The sequence below is a fragment of the Mugil cephalus genome, chromosome 6 (genome assembly GCF_022458985.1).
Source record: "Mugil cephalus isolate CIBA_MC_2020 chromosome 6, CIBA_Mcephalus_1.1, whole genome shotgun sequence".
Taxonomy (NCBI): domain Eukaryota; kingdom Metazoa; phylum Chordata; class Actinopteri; order Mugiliformes; family Mugilidae; genus Mugil; species Mugil cephalus.
Window position 1 is genome coordinate 11,161,224 of NC_061775.1, and position 24,198 is coordinate 11,185,421.

The following is a 24,198-nucleotide window of genomic DNA, read 5'->3' on the forward strand; positions in this document are numbered from 1 at the left end:
CGTTGGTCCGTACGTTTCATTTTAGACTCTTATTTTGAAAAACAAGCAGCCACCCGGAATCACATGCCCTCTTCTCAGGAGTTGTGTCAACGGAGCTGACTTATTCGCTTCCATGTCCACTTTAACTAAAGTAATGTCGAGTAAGTACAAGTCTTTTCTGCGTGTCGTGCTGTATTTTATTTTTCGGTGAATGCAAATGTTGTTTAACAACACAGTTTAAATGTCTCCTTTATTGAGTTGCTCAGTGACAGTGTATGTGTGTGTGTGTGTATGTGTCCCCTCAGAGTTTCGTCTGGCTGTGGTCCAGCTGCAGGTGACCAGCGTCAAAGCGGACAACCTGAGCAGAGCCCGCAGGCTGGTGAAGGAGGCCGCAGGACAGGGCAGCCAGGTGGTGCTGCTGCCGGTAAGGAGGAGGAGGAGGAGGAGGAGGCTGGAGCTGCTTGACACACTGCTTTTAGATAAACTTTTAGATACTATGTCCTCTGTATGAGTTCTTGAATGCATCTTCAGTTTGTTGTGTCAGTGTTGGTTACATCAGGAGAAGCATCTGTTTTAATTTAACGTTGAGCATGCTGGGATACTGAGCCCGTCCTCTACAAGGTTCACAGGTCAGAAAGAGTTTGACAACAAATGTTCGCTGCTTCGGAAGTGTAACATTTTTTCAAATAATAATTTATGCGTACATTGGCTATAAGTAAGTATTTGTTGAGCTTCATTCTTAATTATTTTAGTTTTGCCAGAGGACAGTGAGCAATAATTATGTGGTGCTTTGCTACCTGTCGCTCAGCTAGCTGACTACTTTAAAATAAAAGATTCAAGAGATATATATTTTAACAGCAAACCTTTGGACTTGTCATAGCAGGAAAGTCCGTTTGAAACACCTTAACCAAAAACTGGTCTGTTCCTCAGGAGTCTCACTAAGCCATGACAGTGGGCTTATAAAAAAAAAAGTTGTAAGTTTAACCAGCTAACACTTGTGGAAGGAGAGACTCAGATATCTGCAGCGGTGACCATCTCTTTTGCCCCTACACCACACTCAGTTTTGGGTCTGATTTCCATCGGGTTAATAAGTGAATAATTTTGGCTAACTCTGGAAAGATCCACAGCCAGTGTCCAAATCTCATCCTTTCTCACCTGTCGTCCACACAGGAATGCTTCAATTCTCCATACGGGACCAGCTTCTTCTCCACGTATGCAGAGAAGATCCCTGGAGAATCCACCCAGGTGCTGTCGGAGGCAGCCAAGGAGAATAAGGTGTATCTAGTGGGAGGTATGGGAGCATCTGTGGGTTCAGTGTATGTGCTCAGTGTCAAGTTACCAATGATAACTTCTGCTTCAGTCAGTAATAAGTATTATTATATTAACACGTTTCAAATATTTCCAAAACGCAAATAATGGAAAGAAATCCAACCCTATATATTCAATAAAAACACTTGCACCGTTCTTGGTTTTGTCAATAACTGCACAGAACTAATGTATCAGCCACATGTTTAAAGACTAACAGGTTTTCTCCACCAGAACAGAGTTAATAGATGAACTCAGAGCGTTATAAATTACCTCTGTCTCTTTCCTTGCTGTGGCAAATCAAAGTGTTGTGGAAAATGAAGTTTATTTTCTTGGTGGTGTTCTCAATAATAAAAAAAAAGTAGAGATGTACAGATTATTTCACCTCATACGTTCTGTGCATTGAGAACATTGTCTCTGGTTGTTGTAGCGTAGATTAAGCTCTAAAGGCTCTAAAGGAAGGCAACTTTTGTTGAAGTACGATCCAGACTTCTCTCTTCGTTATCAGTTTTGAGTGACAAAACAGGTGAAGCATAACTGGTGCAAGTTCAGGAAAGATGTCTGAGTTGATTAAAGTGTCCTGGTGCTGGAGTTTGATTCAAGTGGAGTGAGGGATGTAAAGGAAGTCCGACTCTTAGATGTTAAGTTGAGGTTGAAGTTGAAGATGTGACTTGTCGTTGAACAGGATCCATCCCTGAAGAGGATGGCGGGAAGTTGTATAACAGCTGTACGGTGTTTGGCCCTGATGGAGAGATGATTCTTAAGCACAGGAAGGTGAGTACACGAGAGACGGAGCCACGTCAGAGTCCGTCTAGATTCACTAATCCCTCTCCCTGTTTGTTTCATTTTAAGATTCACCTGTTTGACATCAACGTTCCAGGGAAAATCTGCTTCCAGGAGTCTGAGACGCTGAGTCCAGGCAACAGTTTGTCGATGTTTGACACACGTGAGTGACGCCGCTTCTGTTCTCGTCAGACTGCACGAGCGTCGCCCTGGTCCGATCCTTTTCTCTGTCGTGCTTCTCCCACAGCGTTCTGTAAAGTGGGTGTGGGGATTTGCTACGACATAAGGTTTGCAGAGCTCGCCCAGCTCTACAGCAGGAAAGGTGAGTGGCTGACACGAGTGATCGTGCCGCCTGTCGTCAGCGGGGTGAAAGGAAAGCTAACCGAGGTGTCTTTTTGACCCCAGGATGTCAGCTGCTGGTTTACCCCGGAGCCTTCAACATGACCACTGGTCCGGCCCACTGGGAACTGCTGCAGAGGGGGAGGTCAGACTAAGACTCCCAGACTATAGTGGAGACACACTCTAGTTATCTAGTTATGAGACACAGTTAGAGACCTTGAATGTGGGTTGATTCTTGCCACTGAAAAGATTCCCAGAGGCCAAATAATGCCATGTCCATTATGAAATATTTCTGAAAAGAAGGAAGCTGATATTGTGTGTGAAGGAAAACAGTTTTAAGTCTGCAGCAATAGAAATACAAACCTGATACTTGATTTAGTAGATTACATTCTGTCAAGTTTTCTAAACTTTCAAACTGATTATTGTTGTATTACAAGGAAATGTAGGAGATGACTCTTTCTTGCTCTAGACTTTGAGAAGGATCCATATAATCGTGGTTAATTAATCCATAGATACATATTCACGTTACAGCTTCAACGGCATGAACAGTTTGAATTTTTCTCTGTGATTGTGTTTGTGGAAAAATGTAAAAAAAAAAAAAGTGTTTTAAGAAATACTTAATATGCATTAATCTGAAAAAGGTTTCTTGGGCCATTTGAGATTTAAAAAAATAATAACCTTTTGTCTTTTATTCAGGGCAGTTGATAACCAGGTGTATGTGGCCACGGCGTCGCCTGCCAGAGATGAAAGTGCCTCTTACGTGGCCTGGGGTCACAGCACGGTGGTAAACCCATGGTAAGAACCTGGAGCAGAAGTGTTAGTGTTTGTAAGTGAAGTAAAAAAAGGCTCTGTTAAGTTGTTGCTCAGATCAAAGCTATAATAAGGGATATCAGAGGACACAGTCCAAAACCTTTGTGTGGCTGAGGTCAACGCCCTCTTACTAAGAGATAACCGCGCACAGTAATAATAGAGGAGCGTTTTATTTAGGACATTACTTCAGTTCAGTCTTTTTTTATTATCTGATTGGCTGTTGATCTGTCTCTAATTTGGTTTTTGATCTTCTACAAAATTACAAAGCACGTTGAGACATCTGCTCTGAAAAGGAGATAAATGAAATGTCACTGATTTGTTACAGGGGAGAAGTCCTCTCCAAGGCTGGCCCAGAGGAAGCAATCATTTACGCAGACATCGGTGAGTGAGAGTGTTGATGAGGCGCTGACGCTCTCTGCTGTCCCAGCTCAGGGTGCCTCATCCTCTCTTTGTTTACGTCACCTTTGGTCAGATGATCGTGAGAGAAATAACTGGAGTAATGTAATGTCTTCGCAGTGGAGGAGTTTCATTTAATATTGATGTGGTCTGTCTATATTTTTCTCAACAAGGGGATAAAATACAAACAAATTGCAAAATATTGCAGCAACAGCACAGACTGAAGATAATCTAATTATTTTTTCCATCCGTCTGTTACTGTGTCCACTTTCATCGTACTCTGGACTGAACCTTTCTCTACTTGTGTGTCACTGGTCTCCAGACCTGCAGTACCTGGCCGACATCAGGCAGCAGATTCCCATCTCGACCCAGCGTCGGGACGACCTCTACGCTGTGACCTCAGTACAGGAGGGATCCAGCTGAGCGGCGGTGAAACGCTGTGAAAGGAGGAAATCCTCATAGTTTGGTTCTTTGAAAGCAGTTTGATCAGTTAATGTGTAACTTCATTCATTTGATTGGCTGAGTACCAGTCTGAGGGAGCTATGCTCCTCCCAGCATGCACTGGAGCACAAGATTCATGGACTTCACCTCCTGGATTTTACGACTGGTTTGTGCTACGCTGTGCTACATAAAAGTTGTTAAAACAGTTCTTCAGTTTATTATTTAATTACTTTCAGTTCAGTTGTGAGAATCTTTTCTCTCCCTCACTTTGTACATTTTCAAGTATGCGTAATGCTGATAATTACAACAGATCATAATGATTTCTCAGTCACCAGCATAGTCCATAAGCTACGCTTTTTCATCATTTTTGTGGCAAACTGAACGGTTTGTGTCAAACTATCAGCTGACTGTCATGTCTGTCAGTTTTCAGGTTTATGGTCAAGAACAGAAACTGCAGGTTCATTTTAAACTGATTTCAAAGACCCAGGAAGTCCAGATGTCAAATTGTTTAAGGATTCTGTTCCCAATAATTTACCCTCAGAAAGGCAGGATCCCAAAGAGACACGATACATATTCATTAATACACAGGACGAGATGTTACAGGTAGGATTAAAGGTACAGCGCAAACTATTCACCGTACCTCGGCTGCAGCTTGGTGCACAACTATATCCCGACTGTGAAATAAAAGACTCTTAACTGTGTTGATTGTGGAAACAAGATGTGGTTTGGAAAGTCACTGGCTGCTGGTTGATTTCAGTGTACTAACGCTGCCTTGGTCTGAACTGAACTGTGATTTACAGAAAAGCTTAAAAGGTTTCGTGTTCTTGTTAATGTTACTACATTTCTCCATTAAAAAATGACTCAAAACATCAATCCTGAAAGTAGACAAAGACCCAGTCAAACAATAATACAACGGAATTAAGATCAGGACTTAGACCTTCATTTCATATCATTCATTTTGTTTCTTCTTTAATCATTGTTTGGAGGAACAACTGGTGTATTTGGGCTCATTGTCTTGCTGCAGGACAAAATCCTGATTTTTATTTTTTTTAACAAAACGCACTGAACAACAGGCAAGTCTCAAGACATTGATTGAAAATGCCTCTCAACAGATGAACTCTAATCTGTGTGAAAATCTGCTGTTTTGAGTCATTTTTATACAAGAATATGGAAAATTCTCTTAAGCAATTTTTAAACAGTTCTGGTGAGTTATTAAATCATCCATTATCACGTCTGATAGCGACTAAATGTGAAAATGTTCTTTGTTTAAACCGATTCCAGGTTTATTGAACTTATTTTTTTTACTAAATCTAAATTCTCGAATATCCACAACAGTATTTGTAATGTCTTTTTAAATGCAGAATAACTGCACAAATTAAAACTGTTAAATAAAAAATCTCTGCTGTCGAATGTTTTGTCACAGATCAGGATGGATTCGTGTGGTGAAGTGAAACAGCCTTAAACGTAATGTAGGAATCTTTATTCTTTAATCAACTCGACTAAACATGAAACACAACTAGACATACTGTATGTCCACACATGTCAAAACGTTTCACTTACTAAATCCTCAAGACGTGGTCACAAATACAATGAGAACATATTTACATATCAGTGCTCTGGTGCCTCATGGCTAAAAAAAAAAAAAAAAAAAAAGTGACCTGTAATCAGGACTTTACACATCTGTCTCTTTAGCCTGTGTCGTCATCGTCTCGGTTTCCTCCATGAATTGATATCGTCTTCTGTATCCTGATGAAGACAAAGACTAATTTAATGAATGCTACTGCATCTCTTTCATTTACATGAGGAAAAACCCCTCATACACTCAACGTTATTTCACCCGTTACATAGTAACTGTCAGTTGAAGAGCTTGATTTGAATAAAATCTCACCAGGTCACAGATTTGTTCAGCCTTGTTCGCATGCTGATTTTGAACCGTTTAAATAAAAAGGACAGAAGTGCACACGAGGAAGTCACTGATTTTGATACCTATCATGCTTCCACTTTTAGAACACAACTCAAAAGTGTACCAGTGTTAAGAACACAGAGCAATGTAGGCAATAAGAATCAGTAAGAGTAAGTAGACAATTATAGTAAGAATACATGCATCAATGTAAAAAAAAATATATATATATGTAAGAAATATATATAACAATATGTACAAGCATAACACTGAATATGGTGAATTTCACAGTGGGAAATTATTGCACATGGTAAGTCCAGAGTCCAATAATGTATAAGGAAATATTATATATACTCTATAATGTAAGGTGTAAGGTGAACTGTACACAACCATAAACACGCTGGTCACCTGCTGACGGCCTGTGATCCACCTACCTCTCTCTTGTTGTTGGTGCTCCTTCTTCCTCCTCTTGCTTATCCTGTCCAGGTTAATCTGATACACCACTCCGGCAATCACCATGATCCCCACCACTACGCAGAGACCTGTGCTGAAGATCCACATGGCCTCCGATGCTCGTCTAACCGGAGGGCCGCCGGGAACGATGACTGAGCACGGACAAAAAACAAAGTGGAGAAGATGAGTGGCCTGCTGTCCTCTTTGGAACCGTGGTTGAGCGCCGGTAGAAATACTCACTGCTTTTTGATGTAAAGGTTTCATTCAGGGACTGGTTCTCTATGACGCACAATACCGTGGAGTCTTTGGAAATGTTGACGGTCAGGTGGCTTGTGATGTTGTAGAGGACGGAGTTTGGGAGGGATGAGGTCACGGTCCTCACAGAGCCTTCGGGGGGCTGGTCGCTCTCGTTGATGAGCCAGTAAACTTCAGGCAGAGGGTAACCTCCACTGGCCTGACACAGGAAGACCTTCTCGTTGCCCTGCACTGCTGCTTCCTTCTGCACCTGTGGGTGGCTGAAACTGGCTGCAAGAAACCGCCAAACACAAGCAAGAGTTAGTCCCTGATCGCATTCCTCTGAATGTTGTGTGTGTGTGGAACTGACCTGCTATCCTGACGCAAACAGAGCACACCTGGACACTATGGTTCCCCTCTGAAATGGATAGATTGTAAAACACCGGGTCCTCTCTGGGATCAACAGCTGGCAGCTCCAAGGAGAAGTTTCCGGGCAGACCTCCTTTAACGGAGAGCGAGGCATTATTGATGCTCCATGTGTCCACACTTCTACCCTCTTCCCACACTGATCTGAGCACCACTTCTTCGTCTCTCTTCCACTCAATGGAGAAATTCCCGAAGGGAAGTAAGCCCGACTCAGGGTAGAAGCAGGACAGCGACACCGGCCGCCCGACTACACCAAGAACACATCCCTCTTCTGTACAGAAAGACAAACACAGACACAATATAAATCACTGTTAAAGAGTTATGTCAGTCTGTGCTCTGTACGGACCAGACTCTCAGTCACCTTACCCAGAGAGGCGCACAAAGTGAGGAAGCCGAGCAGCAGTCCTGTGCGCCACAGCGCCAGTGGCACCGTCCGCTGGGGGCACATTTGTGCACAAAAAAACCCGAAAAACTATTAAAAAAAATGTTTTTAGTTACGTCTTTAACTTTTAAGACCAAGATACTTCTATGAGACCGGCACCCTTAGCCGCGTGGACGGGTCTCTCGCCCTCTGTTCCCAGGCAGATGCTCACCTTTCCTCAGTCTGAAGGAGTTCTTTATTAGTCATGCTGCGGCTTGTTGTGCCATACCTGCGCTCTCTCACTTTTTCACTCTTGTCTTTTCTGATCTGAAGGAGACAAAAAAAGAAGAAGAAAAAGACCATCGATGAATCTCTGAGATGTGCAAATAAACGCACAAACACGACGCTTTCAGCTTCTATCAGTGAATTTCCGATTGGGAGTCATTGTTGTGGTTAGTTCAACCGGCTTGACTTCTTTTTAACACACAGTGACGCAGGAAGACCGACCAAACAGCGACGCACACACACCTGAAGGACTGGGCAAAATGCAAACAAGACAAAACAAAACAAAACGAAACAAACAAAACCCCCACAGAAACTAAGTCCATCTCGATATAAAATGTGATGTTATAGCTTTAAATAGAACAAATGTGTTTTTTCTGCAAACGCGTGTTTAACAAATCTACATACAGTGTTTGAAGTATTTTAAAACGAAACTTGCCAAATCAAACTCATAATCTCTACATCATTTTAGTACCATTATTTTTTTTTATTCATTATTCATTTTTAATTTGTTTTGCCATCTTTGCCATCTATGTGTTCAACTCTATGATTCTTAAATGTTTAATTGAGCTTTGATGCAAGTGATCTATGGACTAATATCTATAATAAATAATAAAACATTGTATCAAAGACTTTTCATACTGTGATAAAGACTTGACTGTCAACAAATGAAGTCACTGTTGTAGAATTAGATGTGACTGATGTGATACTAAACTTGAAGCATGTAGTAACCCTGTATTCCACCAGGGGGCGGAATAAATAAAGGGATCTATTGAGAAAATAATGTCCCCTAATCTTTATATATTATAAATATATAAAATATATTCTGTTTTATATAATATGGATATATACAGTGTGGTGCCAATGCGTTTTGTGTACGACCTTCTAATTATCCGATAATATGTATCGAAAACTATGAAAACACAATTACAAAGGAAATGACGTAACCCGGAAGTAGGACAACAACCCATGAGGGTCGGGTTGTTTGGAACCCTGGATTTTGTCTTCCAGGGAGTATCGTGCTCTCTACATTAAAGAGTTGTTCTCCGCTTGTTCATTTACTGCTACAGTTCATATATATAACATTCAACTGTGCGTGTGTTAAAATGTCGCAGAGGAAATTATATTTTAATCATGATTTAAGTGCTATGCCTGGTTGTAAACGTTGCCTGGAAGACAAGTATCGGGGATAAAGAGACACAGGAAGCCTAAACTCAAAACACATGCGCAGGAGCTGCTGCAAACTTACCATGCAGTGTTTTTCAACATTAACAGGCGGAATCTAAGTTTTAGTTTATTGAATGGGCGAAATAGTAACTTAGATAACAGTGGTGGCAGTGTGCTGCTAAAACTTGAGAGAGCAAGACAGAGCAGGGGGCGTCAAGGTGACCCGTCACTTGTAGAGTGATTCTGTGACAGAGCTGGAAAGTGATGAGGAGAAATAACTGCAGCGCTGGTGACACTAACAAGAGAGCTTCCTGAAGCAACATGACAACGCTGAGAGGGATTAGTTTTTTGTTGTCACTCCTGCAGAGACGCTGCTGTCAGAGAGCAGCAGCAGCATCTACCTGCAGCCTCCTCACACCGCACCATGGAGCCAAAGTCAGCACTGCTCATCGGCAATGGCAGAGAGGTCCATCCACCGGCCAGTCCAGAGCGTTTTCTCTCTCTGTGTGCAGGTTGAAGAGCACAGATGACATCTGCAGTAGCGGATTTACTGAGGAGGATGAGGAGGATGATGATTTCCTGGAGGACAGTGAGGTGGAGGAGCTGTTCCAGCAGCAGGCTCCTGCAAACATCAGAGAGGGACAGCACAGGGTGTTCATCGTCCACCCAGATGTCAAGTGGGGACGCAAGAAGCAGTATCTGACCACCGGTAACAAGACAAGCGTGCGTAAATGACACTGTCTTGATGATGCTAACTTGTTTCTTAAAATGTCATCCGTTATTTTTACAGCTGAGCTGATGATGGCCGAGGCTGTCGGGCTTGTGAACACCTTGGACAACTGGAGAGTGGTGGACAAGCTCATCATGTCCACTAAGACACCAGAGAAGAAGAAGATATTTGGCAAAGGCAACTTCCAGTCCCTCACGGGTACAGTTTGCTCCCGTCTACCCGTCAGTGTGTGTGTTTTAGTCACGTTTTTTTATGAGTCATCTGTGTTTTCCACTAGAGCGCATCAGGCAAACAGCAGGAATCACTGCTGTGTTTGTCAATGTCGAGCGCCTGTCCCCCTTGTCTGAGGTGAGCCTGTCTTAAGGTCGATTTCTGGCACTTTAAAGCTTTATTCCACCGATAAGTAATTCATAAAAATGTCGTTAGAGGGAGTTTGAGGAAGCCTGGGGAGTGAAAGTCTTTGACAGATACTCAGTCGTCCTCCACATCTTCCGCTGCAACGCCAGAACCAAAGAGGCCAAGTTACAGATATCGCTGGCAGAGATGCCCTTGTTGAGGTAACGGCCTGAAAACAAATACTGACATCAAGACGGCCTACTGTTTGTCTCACGCTTGGTGTGTCGATGGCAGGTCTCGTCTGAGAAATGAAGCAGCAAATCTGGATCAGCAGGGCGGAGGGTCCAGATACATTGGAGGTTCAGGTAATGTTGCATCTGCAGCGGACACACCGTGCTCCGCTACAGGCAAGAATCCTCCTGACGACTGGTCCTTACAGGCGAGACGTTGTACGAGATCCAGCTGAGGCTGCTGAAGGAGCGGGAGTTGAAGATCCGCTCGATGCTGGAAAAACTTAGGAAAAAGCGTCACCTCCTGCGATCTCGGCGTAAACACAGGGAGTTCCCCATCATCTCTGTGCTGGGATACACCAACTGTGGTGAGGAGCTGAGACAGTGTTAGCGGATTACTTTTTTTTTTATATATGAGTATTGACTTCTGTTATTTCATCTTCCAGGAAAGACTACTCTGATCAAAGCTCTGACCGGTGACAGCAACCTTCAGCCTAGGAACCAGCTTTTCGCCACCCTGGATGTGACCGTTCACGCCGGCCAGCTGCCCAGCCGCATGACTGTCCTGTATGTGGACACCATCGGCTTCTTGTCTCAGCTGCCCCACCAGCTCATTGACTCCTTCTCTGCCACCTTGGAAGACATCAAACACTCTGTATGCGATTTTATTGCACATTTTACACACACACGGCAAACAACACTCAAGACAGACAGATATTTACTATGTAACAAAAAGACGTAAAGATCAGATGTTATAAACATGGGAAGCATTGATATGTACCTGACGTTCATATTTTAAGACCAAATGCAGATTATTCATTCATTTTATTGAGGCGTCTCAGGGTGTTGGTGTATCAGTGCTCTTCTTTCTCGTCCTTCCAGGATCTGTTGGTTCATGTTAGAGACATCAGTCACCCAGAGACGGTGAATCAGAAGGCCAACGTACTGGACGTCCTGAAGAACCTCCAAATCCCAGACAAGCTGCTGAGCTCTATGATAGAGGTCCACAATAAAACTGACCTCGTCGACAAGTAAGAGCACAAAAAAAAAAAAAAACGACAGCGTGCCAGATACATCATTCACAGAGATGGCACAAAGACGCATGTGTGCTATCTTCACGGTCCAAACCATTCAAATCTGTCCTAGGGTTGATAGAAGGTGATCCCATGGCAGCACTCACAGGTTCAAGAGGGGGCATCTTTTCTATAATTTTTACTTGGTCCCCTAATTGCAGATGTAATGCTGCATAAATTACATTTATTATGGAGAAGAAGTATATCCAATGTGAGGGAGGGGGCACACATTCAACATAGCAAAATGTAGATTTCATGATGAGTGTCTCAATGCAAAGACTCAAATGATGTATCACGGAGATCCTACATTCCATCATCTTATATCTTTACGTGTGTCTCAGTTATCAGTATGCAGAGCCCGGTGCGCTGCCCATATCTGCCCTGGAGCAGCGAGGCCTGGAGGAGCTGAAGGAAGCGGTGGAAGGGGAGATCGTGAAGTCCACAGGGAAACAAATGTTAGACCTCAGCGTCGACCTCAGCACGCCTCAGTTAAGGTGAGATTGCGGATCCGTTTCTGTCGGCGTTTCGATGACGTTCAGAATAGCGCAGCTTCGTTTTTTTAAAAAGGCGTGTCCCCATCGACAGCTGGCTGTACAAAGAGGCCGCGGTGCAGGACGTGCAGGTGAATGCAGATGAGGGCTCGGCTGTCGTCAAGGTCGTCATCGGCGCGGCTGCTCTTGGCCGCTACAAGAAAGCGTTCGGGGGCAGATGAGGGAGGAGCGATCACGAGCTGCAACAAGGACCACAAACTGTTCCACAGACTGCTTTAGAGAAGACTTTATTTATTGTACAGTGTATTAAAATATCTCCAGACACATTTGTAAAAGAATAAGGTCTTTTCTTGTAAACATACACTTATTGCACATAAGACGGGTTTAGGTAAATTAAAGTGAGGAATGCAAAAGTTGCATTTTTCAGTTCTAGTAAATGACCTGCAGGTATATAGATATGTTGGCATGTGGGAGATCAAAACCACCAGCCCATGATCAGCCATGATCAGTGGACAGCCTCTACCGCCTGCAGTCCCGGCCGCACAACTGTTGACTTAAAACTTTTAAATGAGAAAAATAAATTTAGAGAAGCTAAGAAAACACAAAATGAGGTACGATGAAATACGTTCACATTAAAAAGGGCTAATAATGCTTTTTCATCTGGCTGGAGCTCTTCCGGATCAGTTTTTGGTTCAGTTCGATCACCAGAGAGCAGAGTGGAAGCGATCCCACAAAGTCTCCAGCAATGATGTTCAAGCTCTCGGGCTTTGATCCCGGTATCTGGTCCTGCACCCATTCACTTAAACAATCCCAGTTGCTGTAGGTCAGCGTGCGCAGGGATTGCTTTCGGTTCTTGGTGATGTAGGACTTGTCAGCTGTCAAGTTCAGGCCTGAGACAAAGAAGCCCTCTGTGGGGGCAAAAAAAAAAAAGACTATGAATAAGTGCATTAATGAAAACACACCAGGAAATACACTAGCGTGGCAGCTCTGCACTTCCGAGTCCGACTCACGTGGACGTCCCATGTCTTTGTTCCAGTCCAGGTAACTGATCACTCCTTGTGCTGTGCGTTTGTTGGCCCACCAGTAAGGGATGGCTGGCCACAGCTCCTCATGTCGCGCTGCGATCTGGTCGTCATAGGACAGGATGACCTGGTAACCAGCTGCCCACAGACTCCGCAAGGTCAGGACGGATTCCTGATCAGGGACGGTTAGATGCCGTGACGTGCTTTATTTATTTATTTATTTATTTATTTTACATCAACTACACAAGGAGGAAACTCACCTTGCGGGGACACAGTTTAGAGCCGAACAGCTTCTTCAGGGAGAAAATGAATGATTCATGGCGTATGTCATCAATTCCCTCAAAATGCCGGCAAGCGAGGATAACGATCTCCTTCGGGTGAGACTTGAGCCAGTCGGCCACATAGACAAGTGTCTCCTGTAAAAGGAAGGACATTCACTGTGAAGCACTAGGAAAGACCGAACAGGAGCATTCAACTGAATAAATGAATCCTTTATAGGGCCGTCGACCTCAAATATTCAAATGAAATAATTGCATTTAAGCTTTATTGTATTACTTAAAGGCTCCTATTTTTTGCTGGATATCGTCACCACCTCAATATAAACAGTTGGCTGGATGCGGAGAGATGATGTTATCACACCAATCAATCCACAGTGGAAAACTATGCGTAATTAAGGGTGAAAATATGACCTCTCTGTTAGTTTCATCTGGATGATTTTAAAGAGGCAAGTGGAAGTAATTTTACTGACCCAAATAAGTGTAATCAGGTGTTTTGTATTAACTGTAGGCCTGGCCCTTTAAGCAGTAGGGTGTTTTTGGTAGTCACCGCCTGAAAGGCATCCCTAAATTGAAGGATTTGTGTGTACGAGGGGTGTAGGAGGTGCCCACAATATACTGCATTTCTGACAACACCCCCTGCCCCCACACACAAACAAAAAACACCCTCTACCCCTTCACTGTGAACCTTTAGGTTTGAAAAAGCTGCAACGTTGCAAGCCCGACCAGAGCAACCTTAGGCTCCGTGGGTATGATGGGCTGGGAACACTAAAAAACACACAACATCTTTTTGTCTCAATAGCACGAGGCCGCCTCTTTAGTAAAATACCACACCTGAAAGTAGAAATAGCTCCGCTGTTATAACAGGTAGAACCTGTTTAGGGGAAGATCATACTCACCAGAACTGTCACATATGTGTATATGACGTGTGTGAAGTGCAGGTCGCTGGAGGAGTCGTTGGGTTTGTGCGCGACGCGCAGATCAAAGTATCTAATCCCCATGGAGAGCTGTTCCTCGATGCTTTTGTCCTAAAGAGCAGAGACAGACATCAGTGCACTGACTAACACTTAGGTGTATTAACTGATAATGATGTTAATGTATTAAAGCTATAGTGCGGCAATCAGATTCATTACACAGTCTGTCGACAGTGTGTGCAAGTCTACAGTCCTTTTATCCCCTCCCATTTTTCATCGGCATCCAGCATTTCATTGGAGAAATAGCCACGCCAATAGTAACCCATGTTTGTCCACTCTATGGATGCCCTCCTTTATTAAACTGTAAAATGTTATGTTTCTTTTTTAGAGGCATCAGGAGCTGATGTGGAATGAAATAGAGGCAGCGTGTACCTAAAAACTAAACCAAAACTAAACCAGATGTTGGAGTTTTCTTGAACATGTTTCACCAGTCTTAGTCACAACCGGCCTCGAGTTCAGAGCGAACTGGTCCAAATGTCTCGGTCCTGTCATTGTGTTAAATGTACGACCCGGTCGACCAGGTGACTCATTGACAGAGGAGTTTACGTGGTGTGGATTGGCCTGATCAGCAACTTTAACTACCACAAGGGATTGTTCCTTGTAGAATCTAGAAGATTGTCCCTGAATAGAGAAGTCTTTTAAACCACAGTCACAAAGCACATCACTGCAGCACAGTTATCTGTTGAGAAACAGACTTTTTTTGTGTGGAATATCAAAATGCTTTTTGCTAACTTGACACGTAAATGTCATGAAATCCATAGTTTTACATTCTCGGTTCAGCACACGACCACGTGTGTGTGCTATCTGTCATTTGAAATGAGGAACTCTTAATGACGCCACAGAGTCTGCTGTTCCTCTTATCTTTATGGAGGGTTTCACGTTATTACTTAATTGATCCCAAGGGGAAATTATTTTTTTCGTTACTGTGTCTCTGCTCATTGTTTTACAACATAAATGTTTTTTGATTCAATTTATCCCCCTGTTCAACTAGTGTGCTCTTATCATGAATGCCATCCATACATACCTGCGTGGTGGCCCATTTAAAAATGAGGGGCCTTGTGAAGCAGTAGAAAAGTCCATCCAGGAGCCGGAAAAAGTCGGACTCAGACCTGACCAGTGGGGAGTTAATGTCCAGGCAGTAGCTCATGACATCATGGCTCCCTGTACGGACACAAGTACGCATGAGGATGAGAAACTCGTTTGAGGATCTGTACACGCTGCCTTTCCTCTTTTCTGTAAAGTTGTGTGTGATAACGTTTAGTTTGTGTGACTGACCTCGAACTCAACTTCAAGAGGCTTTCGAGAATAGATGGCACCCGCATCACAATATGAAGACAATCGCTCACAAATAATAGTATTTAAAATTCTCCTTGAGTAAAAGTACAAGAGTATTCCCAGCAAAACATCTTTACTTGAGTACTTGAAGAATTTACTTTTTACTTTTTTTTTAAAGTAAATGTGGTAATTTAACAGATGCTGAATGTGTGTGTTTGATATGTTTCATATTTTTTTAGTTTTAAGATTGTATTTTCTTCACACAGCAGTTTTTATGACGCTGACCTCTTGTCACTCAGCATCACTCTGTTTTTTCCTATATATGTGTGTGTGGCTATAGATGTAAAAAATCAATGCCAAAGGGGAAAAGTACAATACACCCCTCTGAAAAGTGATGGAGTACAGCCAGAAAGTAGCACAAATACATTTTCATTAATTCATTCATTTTCTGTAAACGCTTGTCCTCTGGAGGACAAATACTGGAGCATAAATACTAAAGTATGAACGTTTCTACTTGCTTTAAAAGCCTTAATACAGTAAACAGACATGTCAGTAAAAATAAACATTATGATGATAAATACAATTTTAATTTATGGTGACTGAATAATAGTTGATGATAGTTTCAGGTCAAATAAACCTAATAAAACACATTTGTATTTTAAATGAGGACGGAAGTATAAGAAGGAGAAGTATCGTCTGTACCAGGTATCGCCAGCTCCGTCAGAGAGGTGTCCCACAGCTCCTCGGGTAAAGCCGACATCCAGTCCATGTCTGTCGGTCGGCAGAAGCTCATATGCGCCTCTTTGGTCTGATGACTTTAAACCATCGAGCGCACATCCCAAAATACGAAGGGGAGGGGAGGGAGAAGAAACTTTGTATTTCCTGGCTTCCTGTATCAATGGTGTTGACAGACAGTGACTGTGTAGCCGCTCGGTTCACATGGACGTCCCGACATGATGAAAGAAATGCAGAAAAAAAAATATTTTTATGTCATTTGTGAGTTTGAGAGTAAAGCATTATTTGTTCTTAGCTGTTGAGCTGTAGCCTAGAATACGAACACCTTTACAAAAATACCACTGACTGTATATATAATGATAAACACAGGCGTGTCGTCACTGTGACGTAGGAGCGACGGGGGCGTGGCCACTACTTGTTTTATTTTGTGTGGATTGTGTTGTAGCCTGTCCTCAACATTTTTATCATCTTCCATAGTCTAACACAGCAGAAGTACACTCATTTGTCAGTTTATTAGGTACACTACTGAGAACAAACGCTTTCTTATATAACAGCCCTGCTCTAAAGATGATCTTTGTCAAGCTTGTGGTATTCAGCATTCATTTAAAATAGCCGAGAGGTCTTTGTGGATGCTCTGGAAGCACTGAATTACACTGACACATGTTCCTTATTAACTTTAAATTTTAGTCAGTGAGCTAGGTGGACAACAGGATGATCATCCAGTTGAATCACCACCGTTCTGAGACTGTTTCAACATAAATTGAACATTAGAACAGTCACGAAGGAGGAGTGCAGGACTGTCATATTAGAACTGTTAATTAATGTTAGGAAGGAGTAGTTTAAAATTGTGTAAATAACAAACGGGCAAATAAATGAATATTACACCTATTTCATTCAAGGAGAAGGTCAAGGTGGCTGAGATGAAGTAAATTATAATATGCTTGTTTTGACAAAAGGGAAAATTGATGTTTTGCAACTCAAAGCATTTTAAATTTAGAATTTCATATCAAAACACAGTGATACAAAATTATCAGAACGTCTTTATTTTACATTATTAATTGTCACTCACTGTGCGAGAAAGGTCGTAGCTGGCTGACAGGTGTATATGTTGCCCAGGTGTTGTTCAGGCAGTGCAGTCAGTGTTCAGAGCGCAATTATTATTATTATTTTTTTCATATGCTTTTACATATGTTGACATTGCATTAGGAGCTATAAAGTATATTGCCAAAAAACTGCTCATTTGTGAGATAGAACAGGACACATGTAGACAACAGCAGCAACTGATGAGAAATCCTGTGAGGAAGAATCACAAAGTTTACACATAAGTTTCATGTACAGGCCAGAAGAAAATTAGTCCTCACCAAAGTGATGGGAAGGCTAATTAGTGGTGAAACCATTCCACCTCATCCATGAAACATGGAGGAAGCAGCTACCAAGTGCGGCTGCTCATGTTTACTGAAGATGGAACAGAAGATGGCAGATAATGTAAAGATAGATTTTTACCAGGCATTATGCAAAAAAAAACATTCCTCTAATGTGAGTGGTGTGAAGGTGAAGGTTCTTCAGTGGTATAAGTTAGTCACCAGAAACAAACACTGATGAGGATTTAACCTGGTGAAAACGAACCTGCTGGTAGCTTCCAAAAAACATACTGAACGTTTCAGTGGGTCACAGACTTGATGCTGGTGTCACATCTGCAACCAAATATAAGACATTATTGCTTTTATTTCCCATGATAACACAAGGAACTGAATTGAAAATTCATATAATGGTGGAAAATAGCAACATTGTCGTGTTTTAAACTAAACTGAAATATCTTTTGTACCCACATCATTTAAAATATCAGTCTACTTTTACATTTTTTATCCATCTGATAATAAAAAATAAAGTGTGTTTGACCTTTGTTTGCAACACTTTGTGTCAAACCTGTGACACTGGCTTCAAACTACAGAATTTATTGTTCACCTCGGATGAAGCAGAAACGTTTCCATTTAAAGACTAATTGACACAGTGGACTATCAAACGGACATAAAAGAAACACTTTCAGCCTCTTATAAGAGTGAAGGAAAAACGTGATGAAACGAAATGAATTATTTATTTTGTGTACACACTGTACTTACAGCAGAGGGGAAGCACCAGCCAGTCAGAGCTACACTACGGGGCAGAGCTTTTAAAAAGCATCGATCACAAAACAGAAAAAAATCCAATAAAACCTGGACCTAATCAAAAGACGAGATGAGATAAAACATTGTTTATTTATCACATTTGGCCTCCATTTCCATGGCCAGTATTATCACTGTTTTCATATTGCATATACTAAATTGTACAACTTATTCTCATTAAATTGCATCTTGATATCAAATGTATTATTTAATGAGTAGATCATTTTCCTTTATAACCCAACAATGAATAAATATCTAGTAAATAAAGGGGAAGCCCTCTCTTCATTTAATTGCCCATCAAACTAAAACTGAACTAATGTCACGTCAGGTTAGTGGTAATTTCACACAGTCGATGCAAACAGTTGTGAGGGAATGAAAAGACAGAAAAGGAAACACATGCTGCGAGAGAAAACAAAAGATTTTTTCCCCCTTTGTGGCCCTTTGGGAACCCCACGGTTTGACCCTCAGTGGGTAAAAACCCAGAACACGTGCTTTTTCTTTGTGTAAATGAAACAAACGCCTTGCTCGGTTCAGACTGACACTCGCAACAGATGTATTGGGAGGGAAAAACCTCACAAGCTGCTTTTCCTTCATCGGGTTTTTAACACCTTAACAGCGACTGAATAAAACGAGATGGTTTGTTTAAAAATGCTCATGTTTATTGAAAAAGCGTATCTCCACAGGCACAGCGGTGCAGCATTGTTTTAAGTCAAGGCCTACCCTACTGGCTAAAGTCAACTTTTAAGAAGAACAGTCAAGGCTGGATGCATGCAAATAGGTTTCCCATGCGTTTTGCATAAAGTCTCATCTACATTCTCTAAGGTTAAATACGTGTAGTGCAGGTGATACACTTCTGCGCCTTTTTACGAAAGTTTGCGTCCTACATGACATGTGCTCATCGGATACGTTGTGCTTATGTTGTGCTTACTTATCTAAAATGCCTACGTTGAGGTGAGATTAGTCGTATCATTATTGCTTTGGTCAGCGGACGGTGAAAGTGGCCACCTCGCCGACTTGTGAAAACTCATACACTTGGTTGCATAAATAGTGAACAGAAAGTAAACAACCAGAGTGGAGGTCACATGATCAAAAACTCGGTTCTCAAGCAGCTTCGAGACTAAAATGCACCTGTCACCGCCACCAGCAAGTGCATTTATATTTACGTTTAAATTATTCAAGTACTTATTTTTTTTCTGTCAGAAAACGAGCGTATGTGTAATTCATGCTGAGAATAACTTCACCTTTTTTTAAAAGAAATAATGCTTATTGGCGTGAAATCATGAAGACCATTTCAATAGCTTCTCGTTCAGGGTGACGACAGTCGGTACAAAGTGGCTCTCTGTGATAAAGTCCCCGGCGATGATGTTTAGAGATTCGATTCTGGAGCCGGGAATCTGGTCTCTGACCCAGCTGAGCAGCGTGGGATACGTGGATGTCACCAAGTCCTTCAGGGACTCTGTTGGATGTGTGCAGATGTACTTCAGGTCCTCCGTCAGATTGATCCCTGTGACGAAGAAACCTCCTGAAACGCACACAAAATGGGCGAGATCAGCAAATCCTGAAAACATTTCGTTCCTCGCCTGTGTTTGGCGCGATCTTTAGTGAATTACCCGGTCTGCCGCGTTGTTTCTTGTGTTCAAACTCCTCGATAAGGGCCTCGGCTTTGCATTTGTTGGCCCACCAGTAAGGAATATGTGGCCACAGTTCGCTGTAGCTGCTGGCAATGTTGTGTTCATAGGACACAATCACTTGGTAGCCTAAGGCCCACAGTTGTCTGAGAGTTAACACCTCCTGAAATCGACAAAATGACAGGATTAGCTTCGATCTATGTTCAAGTTTTTAGGCCACTTTTTAGGGGTATAGATGGCATAATTCCATATTTTTCTCATTATCAACAAATCCTGCAAGAAATGTCTTAGTATGTGTCTAAACATTAAAGTCATAAGTAAGTAGTGTAGTGTATTTGCTGGGGGGGGACTTCATCTGTGGACTGATACACATTTGGTGCATGTTGAACTGAGTCAGACTGAGTCAACTATAGAAAACTTGTCATCCTGTGCAGCAGCGCAGCTCATTAATAGATAACAGGCAACAATACAGCACCAGCGGAATACAACACATGAGGCTCGTTCTCTGGGTTTTGCTGATGATGAGGAAAAAAAAACGTAAATTGCTGCCGAGCCTCGACCTTTAAAATGTCATTCAGAGCAGGAGTGGTGAACGGTTACCGTTTTGGGGCAGAGTTTGGAGGTGAATACGTTGCGTATGCTTGTTATCAGCAGCATGTGGAGCTCCTGGCTCAGGCCGAGGAAATGGCTGAAGGAGAGGATGACCACCTCTTTAGGATGAGCATCCAGCCACTCTCTGATCTCCGTTAGAACAGTCTGTCAGCGACCCAGGAGGGGGGGAAAAAAGTCACAGCCTTATGTTAAAAGCTTACAGCACATCCTAAGCTTGTAACACTGCCAGGTGTAATTTATGAGGTTAGACTGGCTTTTGGCAATCACACATGGAAATCTGGACAAAGTGATTTGGATAGTTGTTGCTGTTACCCACATGTCATAAAAAAAATATTTTTACTCTCATTCCAATCTGCTGCACGATTGTCACGATTGTTATCAGTAACGACAGTATGGAACCCATACAACATTGCTACGCAAGTGTGGAAGGAGTTAAGCTGCCCTTTTGCCCACTGCAGCCAAAAATCAGATTAAGTTCCAGGCTGTAAAAATGCCAGAAGATCCAACACATTCAATCTTACTTTGCAAAGTCTGCAACTCGTGCAGTCTCAATAGATCAGAGAATGTATGAGTTATTCCGCTTATCTGCTTAATGTGCAACTATTTTTTTTCTCTTTTTTTCTTTTTAGAACTAAAACATTTAATTCACACGCTGTGGGTTTGCTGACGCAGCGTGACTTGATCCGGTGCAACAGTGGCTGCTGTTTGTAAATGCCGGTTACATATCGCTCGATTACAAACACTATTGAGTGGGCTCACTAATTATATGCTGCTACATTATCTCGTCCCTTGTGGCCTCAGTGTTCAATAAAACGGTGCGAAGTTAAACTGTGACCGTAAAACATCTGAAACCGCAGCTATAATGGGAAATTCAAATGATGTTCTAGACACTTACATGACAAAAAAACTATCAACTCAAAGTATTAATGTACACCGATGAGATGTAACATTAAGACCACTGACAGGTGAATTAAACAACATGTTGTGAGCTGCATAATATAAGGAAGGCGGTCATGATGTTATGCCTGATCTGTGTAATTTCTGCAGGATTTAATCTTCCCTGAGGCTGATTATAGTATTCCTGTATTTTATGGTTCTAGATGCAAATGAGCAGTCATTTCAGGAGCATAAATTCCCTCCGGGCCTGCATGCCAATACTTCACCTGCACAGTGAGAGTGGTGTAAACCCCGTGGTAAAAGTACAGATCAGTGGAGCTGTCGTTGGGCCTGTGTGCGATCCTCAGGTCGCAGTATCTGACCCCACAGTCCAGCTGCTGCTTAATGGTGTACTCCTGCAAGACAGGGGATGCAACGCAGAGCGCGTTAAAGGGGGTCCAGCTTAAACATCACCAATAATCTTTTATAGTGACAGGCTTGTATGGCTTACTTCTGTGAGGTCATTACCTGGGTTATCGCCCACTTGTACACAAAGGGCCGAATGAGGGGCTTCATGTATTTGTCGAGCTTTTGAAGCATGTCAGGCTGCGTGAGGTCAACGGGGGATCTGTCGTTCATATCCAGACAGTAGGTCATTGCGTTGTGGCTGCCTAAATGGGGCAAAGACGATACACTTGAGCGTAATTAGATGTGTAATTGTTCCATTCGGTGGCTCTGACTCTGACCAAAGCAAATACTTAAATGTTTCAGATCATCAAACACATTTACATGTTAGTCAGAGATAACACAAGTCAACATAAAACGCAGTATTTAAACGAAGGTTCTTATCATTAAAGGAAAACAAAATCCAAACCTACATGGCCCTGTGTGAAAAAGTGATTGCCCCCTAAACCTTATAACTGGTTGGGCCACTCTTAGCAGCAACAGCTGCAATCAGGTGTTTGCGATAACTTGCAATGAGTTTGTTTTTTACAGCGCTGTGGAGAAATTGTGTCCCGCTCATCTTTGCAGAATTGTTGTAATTCAGCCACATTGGAGGGTTTTCCAGCACCTTTTTACAGTCATGTTACAGCATCTCAGTAGGATTCAGGACAGAACTTTGACAAGGCCACTCCAAAGTTTATTTTGTGTTTATTTTTCCCTTAATGACAAGACCTTCATTAATTTTATTATATTTATAATAAAACCATTCATTTACTTGTGTTATTACTGCCTTGTATTTAAATTTGCTTGACGATCTGCGGCATTTAAGTATGACAAATAAAAGGACGACACTTTATCACACCACTGTTTGCTGTCAGCTTGGTGATCGTTGTGCATTGTCACTTTCATGTGTTGCTGTCATGAGGCTGGAGCTAATGTTTACCTCATTTGCATGCCCCGGATTTACATGTAGGCCTATTTTCTTCTTCTTCTTCTTTTCAGGGCCCGCCTAAATGCACTAAACCCGCTCACACCCTCACTGAAAAACAGCCAGCCTCACTTTAACGCACTGTGCTGTGTGGTATGGCAGCCTACCCGGGATGGCCAGGTGGTACAGGGGGGTGTCCCACAGAGCGCAGGGCAGGTGAGACATCCAGCTCTCCATGGGCAGCTCTCCCAGCCCGGAGGACATGCTCGGCTTCGCAGGCTGCTCTCCTTTGATAGAGATCGCACATTTAATGGCACATTCTTGAAGTGAGATGATCACAGTACACGTGTTTTATCTGGGCTGCTGCATCTACACGAACGCGCTTTCGGTATCTGTCTCGGATCTATTTGGCACGTTGATGTGCAGAAAACTTAGATGCGGGTTGAGTGTAACGGAGAGGTATAACGGAGAGGCGCAGTGCATTCCTGTTTATCTCTCTCACACTTACTTGGTCAAACTGCTGCTGCTTCCTCTAAACGCTCAACCGGCTCAACCGGCCGGACCGCAAACACAGCAAATGCGGAGACTAGTTTTGAAGGGCTGCGCCAGGAGAAGCCGCCCATCCCTGAGCATTAGAAAATGCCATGTCTGTAGCCTGCACATAAAACATGTATGATGGGATCCGGCGGCGATAACGCGTGGCCGCGTCTCTCTCCAACAAAACCAGCAGCAGCAGCAGCTCTCACACTGGGTACCTTCTCTTGCACCTGCACAGCCCGGGATGGCGAGGACGACGGGATGCCCCGCGCATTGTCTTCTAAGTTCCGATCATCGATTATCCATAACGCCCGATGCGCTGACCGCTTCAGGTGCACGCACGCTGACCGAGTCCCAGTGAAGCCGGGCGTCTGTTTGAGGTGCAGTAGGATGTGCGGGGAGGGAGGCACCGCGCCGACTGACAGATCAGCAGATGCAGAGAGGCTCTGCTCTTAAAGAGCCCACTCAGATGTTACACGGTGGGAACACTGCACCGCTCTCTCTGTGCCTGGAAACTGCCCAAAGTCCCGCAGCCGAGCCCAAATACCCACACAACACCTGGCTGGTGGCGCGTCCCATCAGCTGTTGATGCCGGAACACCTGGAGATACGTCACTGGGTGGGTGTGGCCAAAAGTTCAACTTCATCCAAACACTCTGCAGCTCTTTCAGCCGGGAAAGAAGGGAAGCTCGGACAATAGAGACACTGAGGTCATTTTTCACTGTCAAAAGAACAAATAATGATAATTATAATAAAAAGAAGGAGAAGAAGAGAGATAAATTAGGGAATGTGGCGTAGAATAACTGAGTTAAAATGGAATCACCATGGGATTAGACATTCTGTTTCAATATTTGAAAGAAACTGTGATGATCAATAGTCTTGCGTGAAATACAGATTCTTTTTAAAAAAGGTATTGGCCTAAATAACTGTGGTCCACACCCCAACATAGTTGGCTGCACACTGATGCACCTTAAACACTGGCATCAACCTGTCAT

General features: G+C 42.8%; 5 protein-coding genes across 8 annotated transcripts; 2 read left to right on the forward strand and 3 right to left on the reverse strand.

Annotated features, from left to right (window-relative positions):
• On the forward strand, window positions 1–4,903 carry nit2 (nitrilase family, member 2). Its single transcript, XM_047588038.1, has 10 exons — window positions 1–140; window positions 285–403; window positions 1,150–1,270; window positions 1,970–2,058; window positions 2,137–2,230; window positions 2,315–2,389; window positions 2,473–2,551; window positions 3,103–3,201; window positions 3,542–3,597; window positions 3,935–4,903. Exons 1-10 carry the CDS (start codon window positions 113–115, stop codon window positions 4,033–4,035), a joined length of 861 nt encoding a protein of 286 aa, XP_047443994.1. The 5' UTR covers window positions 1–112; the 3' UTR covers window positions 4,036–4,903.
• Window positions 4,904–5,518: 615 nt separating this feature from the next.
• LOC125009821 (ICOS ligand-like) lies at window positions 5,519–7,893 on the reverse strand. 2 transcript variants are annotated; one of them, XM_047588037.1, is made up of 6 exons: window positions 7,660–7,893; window positions 7,433–7,538; window positions 7,011–7,337; window positions 6,647–6,931; window positions 6,388–6,558; window positions 5,519–5,799 (listed from the first exon to the last, which is right to left on the reverse strand). In XM_047588037.1, the coding sequence occupies exons 2-6, from the start codon at window positions 7,512–7,514 to the stop codon at window positions 5,726–5,728; spliced, it is 939 nt and encodes a 312-aa protein (XP_047443993.1). In that variant the 5' UTR covers window positions 7,515–7,538; window positions 7,660–7,893; the 3' UTR covers window positions 5,519–5,725. The 2 variants fall into 2 exon arrangements, with proteins under 2 accessions (XP_047443993.1, XP_047443992.1); XM_047588036.1 differs by having other exon boundaries at window positions 7,433–7,893.
• An 801-nt stretch (window positions 7,894–8,694) lies between these two features.
• gtpbp6 (GTP binding protein 6 (putative)) lies at window positions 8,695–12,062 on the forward strand. 2 transcript variants are annotated; one of them, XM_047586088.1, is made up of 10 exons: window positions 8,695–9,585; window positions 9,667–9,804; window positions 9,884–9,954; window positions 10,033–10,163; window positions 10,237–10,307; window positions 10,382–10,540; window positions 10,619–10,827; window positions 11,055–11,203; window positions 11,587–11,739; window positions 11,813–12,062. In XM_047586088.1, the coding sequence occupies exons 1-10, from the start codon at window positions 9,198–9,200 to the stop codon at window positions 11,955–11,957; spliced, it is 1,614 nt and encodes a 537-aa protein (XP_047442044.1). In that variant the 5' UTR covers window positions 8,695–9,197; the 3' UTR covers window positions 11,958–12,062. The 2 variants fall into 2 exon arrangements, with proteins under 2 accessions (XP_047442044.1, XP_047442045.1); XM_047586089.1 differs by having other exon boundaries at window positions 11,831–12,062.
• A 146-nt stretch (window positions 12,063–12,208) lies between these two features.
• On the reverse strand, window positions 12,209–16,334 carry si:dkey-66a8.7 (PI-PLC X domain-containing protein 1). The gene is made up of 6 exons (XM_047586090.1): window positions 15,985–16,334; window positions 15,032–15,168; window positions 13,933–14,061; window positions 13,019–13,174; window positions 12,747–12,930; window positions 12,209–12,644 (listed from the first exon to the last, which is right to left on the reverse strand). The coding sequence occupies exons 1-6, from the start codon at window positions 16,073–16,075 to the stop codon at window positions 12,379–12,381; spliced, it is 963 nt and encodes a 320-aa protein (XP_047442046.1). The 5' UTR covers window positions 16,076–16,334; the 3' UTR covers window positions 12,209–12,378.
• A 1,759-nt stretch (window positions 16,335–18,093) lies between these two features.
• plcxd1 (phosphatidylinositol-specific phospholipase C, X domain containing 1) lies at window positions 18,094–24,176 on the reverse strand. 2 transcript variants are annotated; one of them, XM_047586624.1, is made up of 7 exons: window positions 23,176–24,176; window positions 22,835–22,954; window positions 21,824–21,966; window positions 21,583–21,711; window positions 20,408–20,563; window positions 19,790–19,970; window positions 18,094–19,701 (listed from the first exon to the last, which is right to left on the reverse strand). In XM_047586624.1, the coding sequence occupies exons 2-7, from the start codon at window positions 22,929–22,931 to the stop codon at window positions 19,457–19,459; spliced, it is 951 nt and encodes a 316-aa protein (XP_047442580.1). In that variant the 5' UTR covers window positions 22,932–22,954; window positions 23,176–24,176; the 3' UTR covers window positions 18,094–19,456. The 2 variants fall into 2 exon arrangements, with proteins under 2 accessions (XP_047442580.1, XP_047442582.1); XM_047586626.1 differs by lacking the exons at window positions 22,835–22,954; window positions 23,176–24,176 and adding an exon at window positions 22,683–22,791.
• Between the last annotated feature and the right edge of the window lie 22 nt (window positions 24,177–24,198).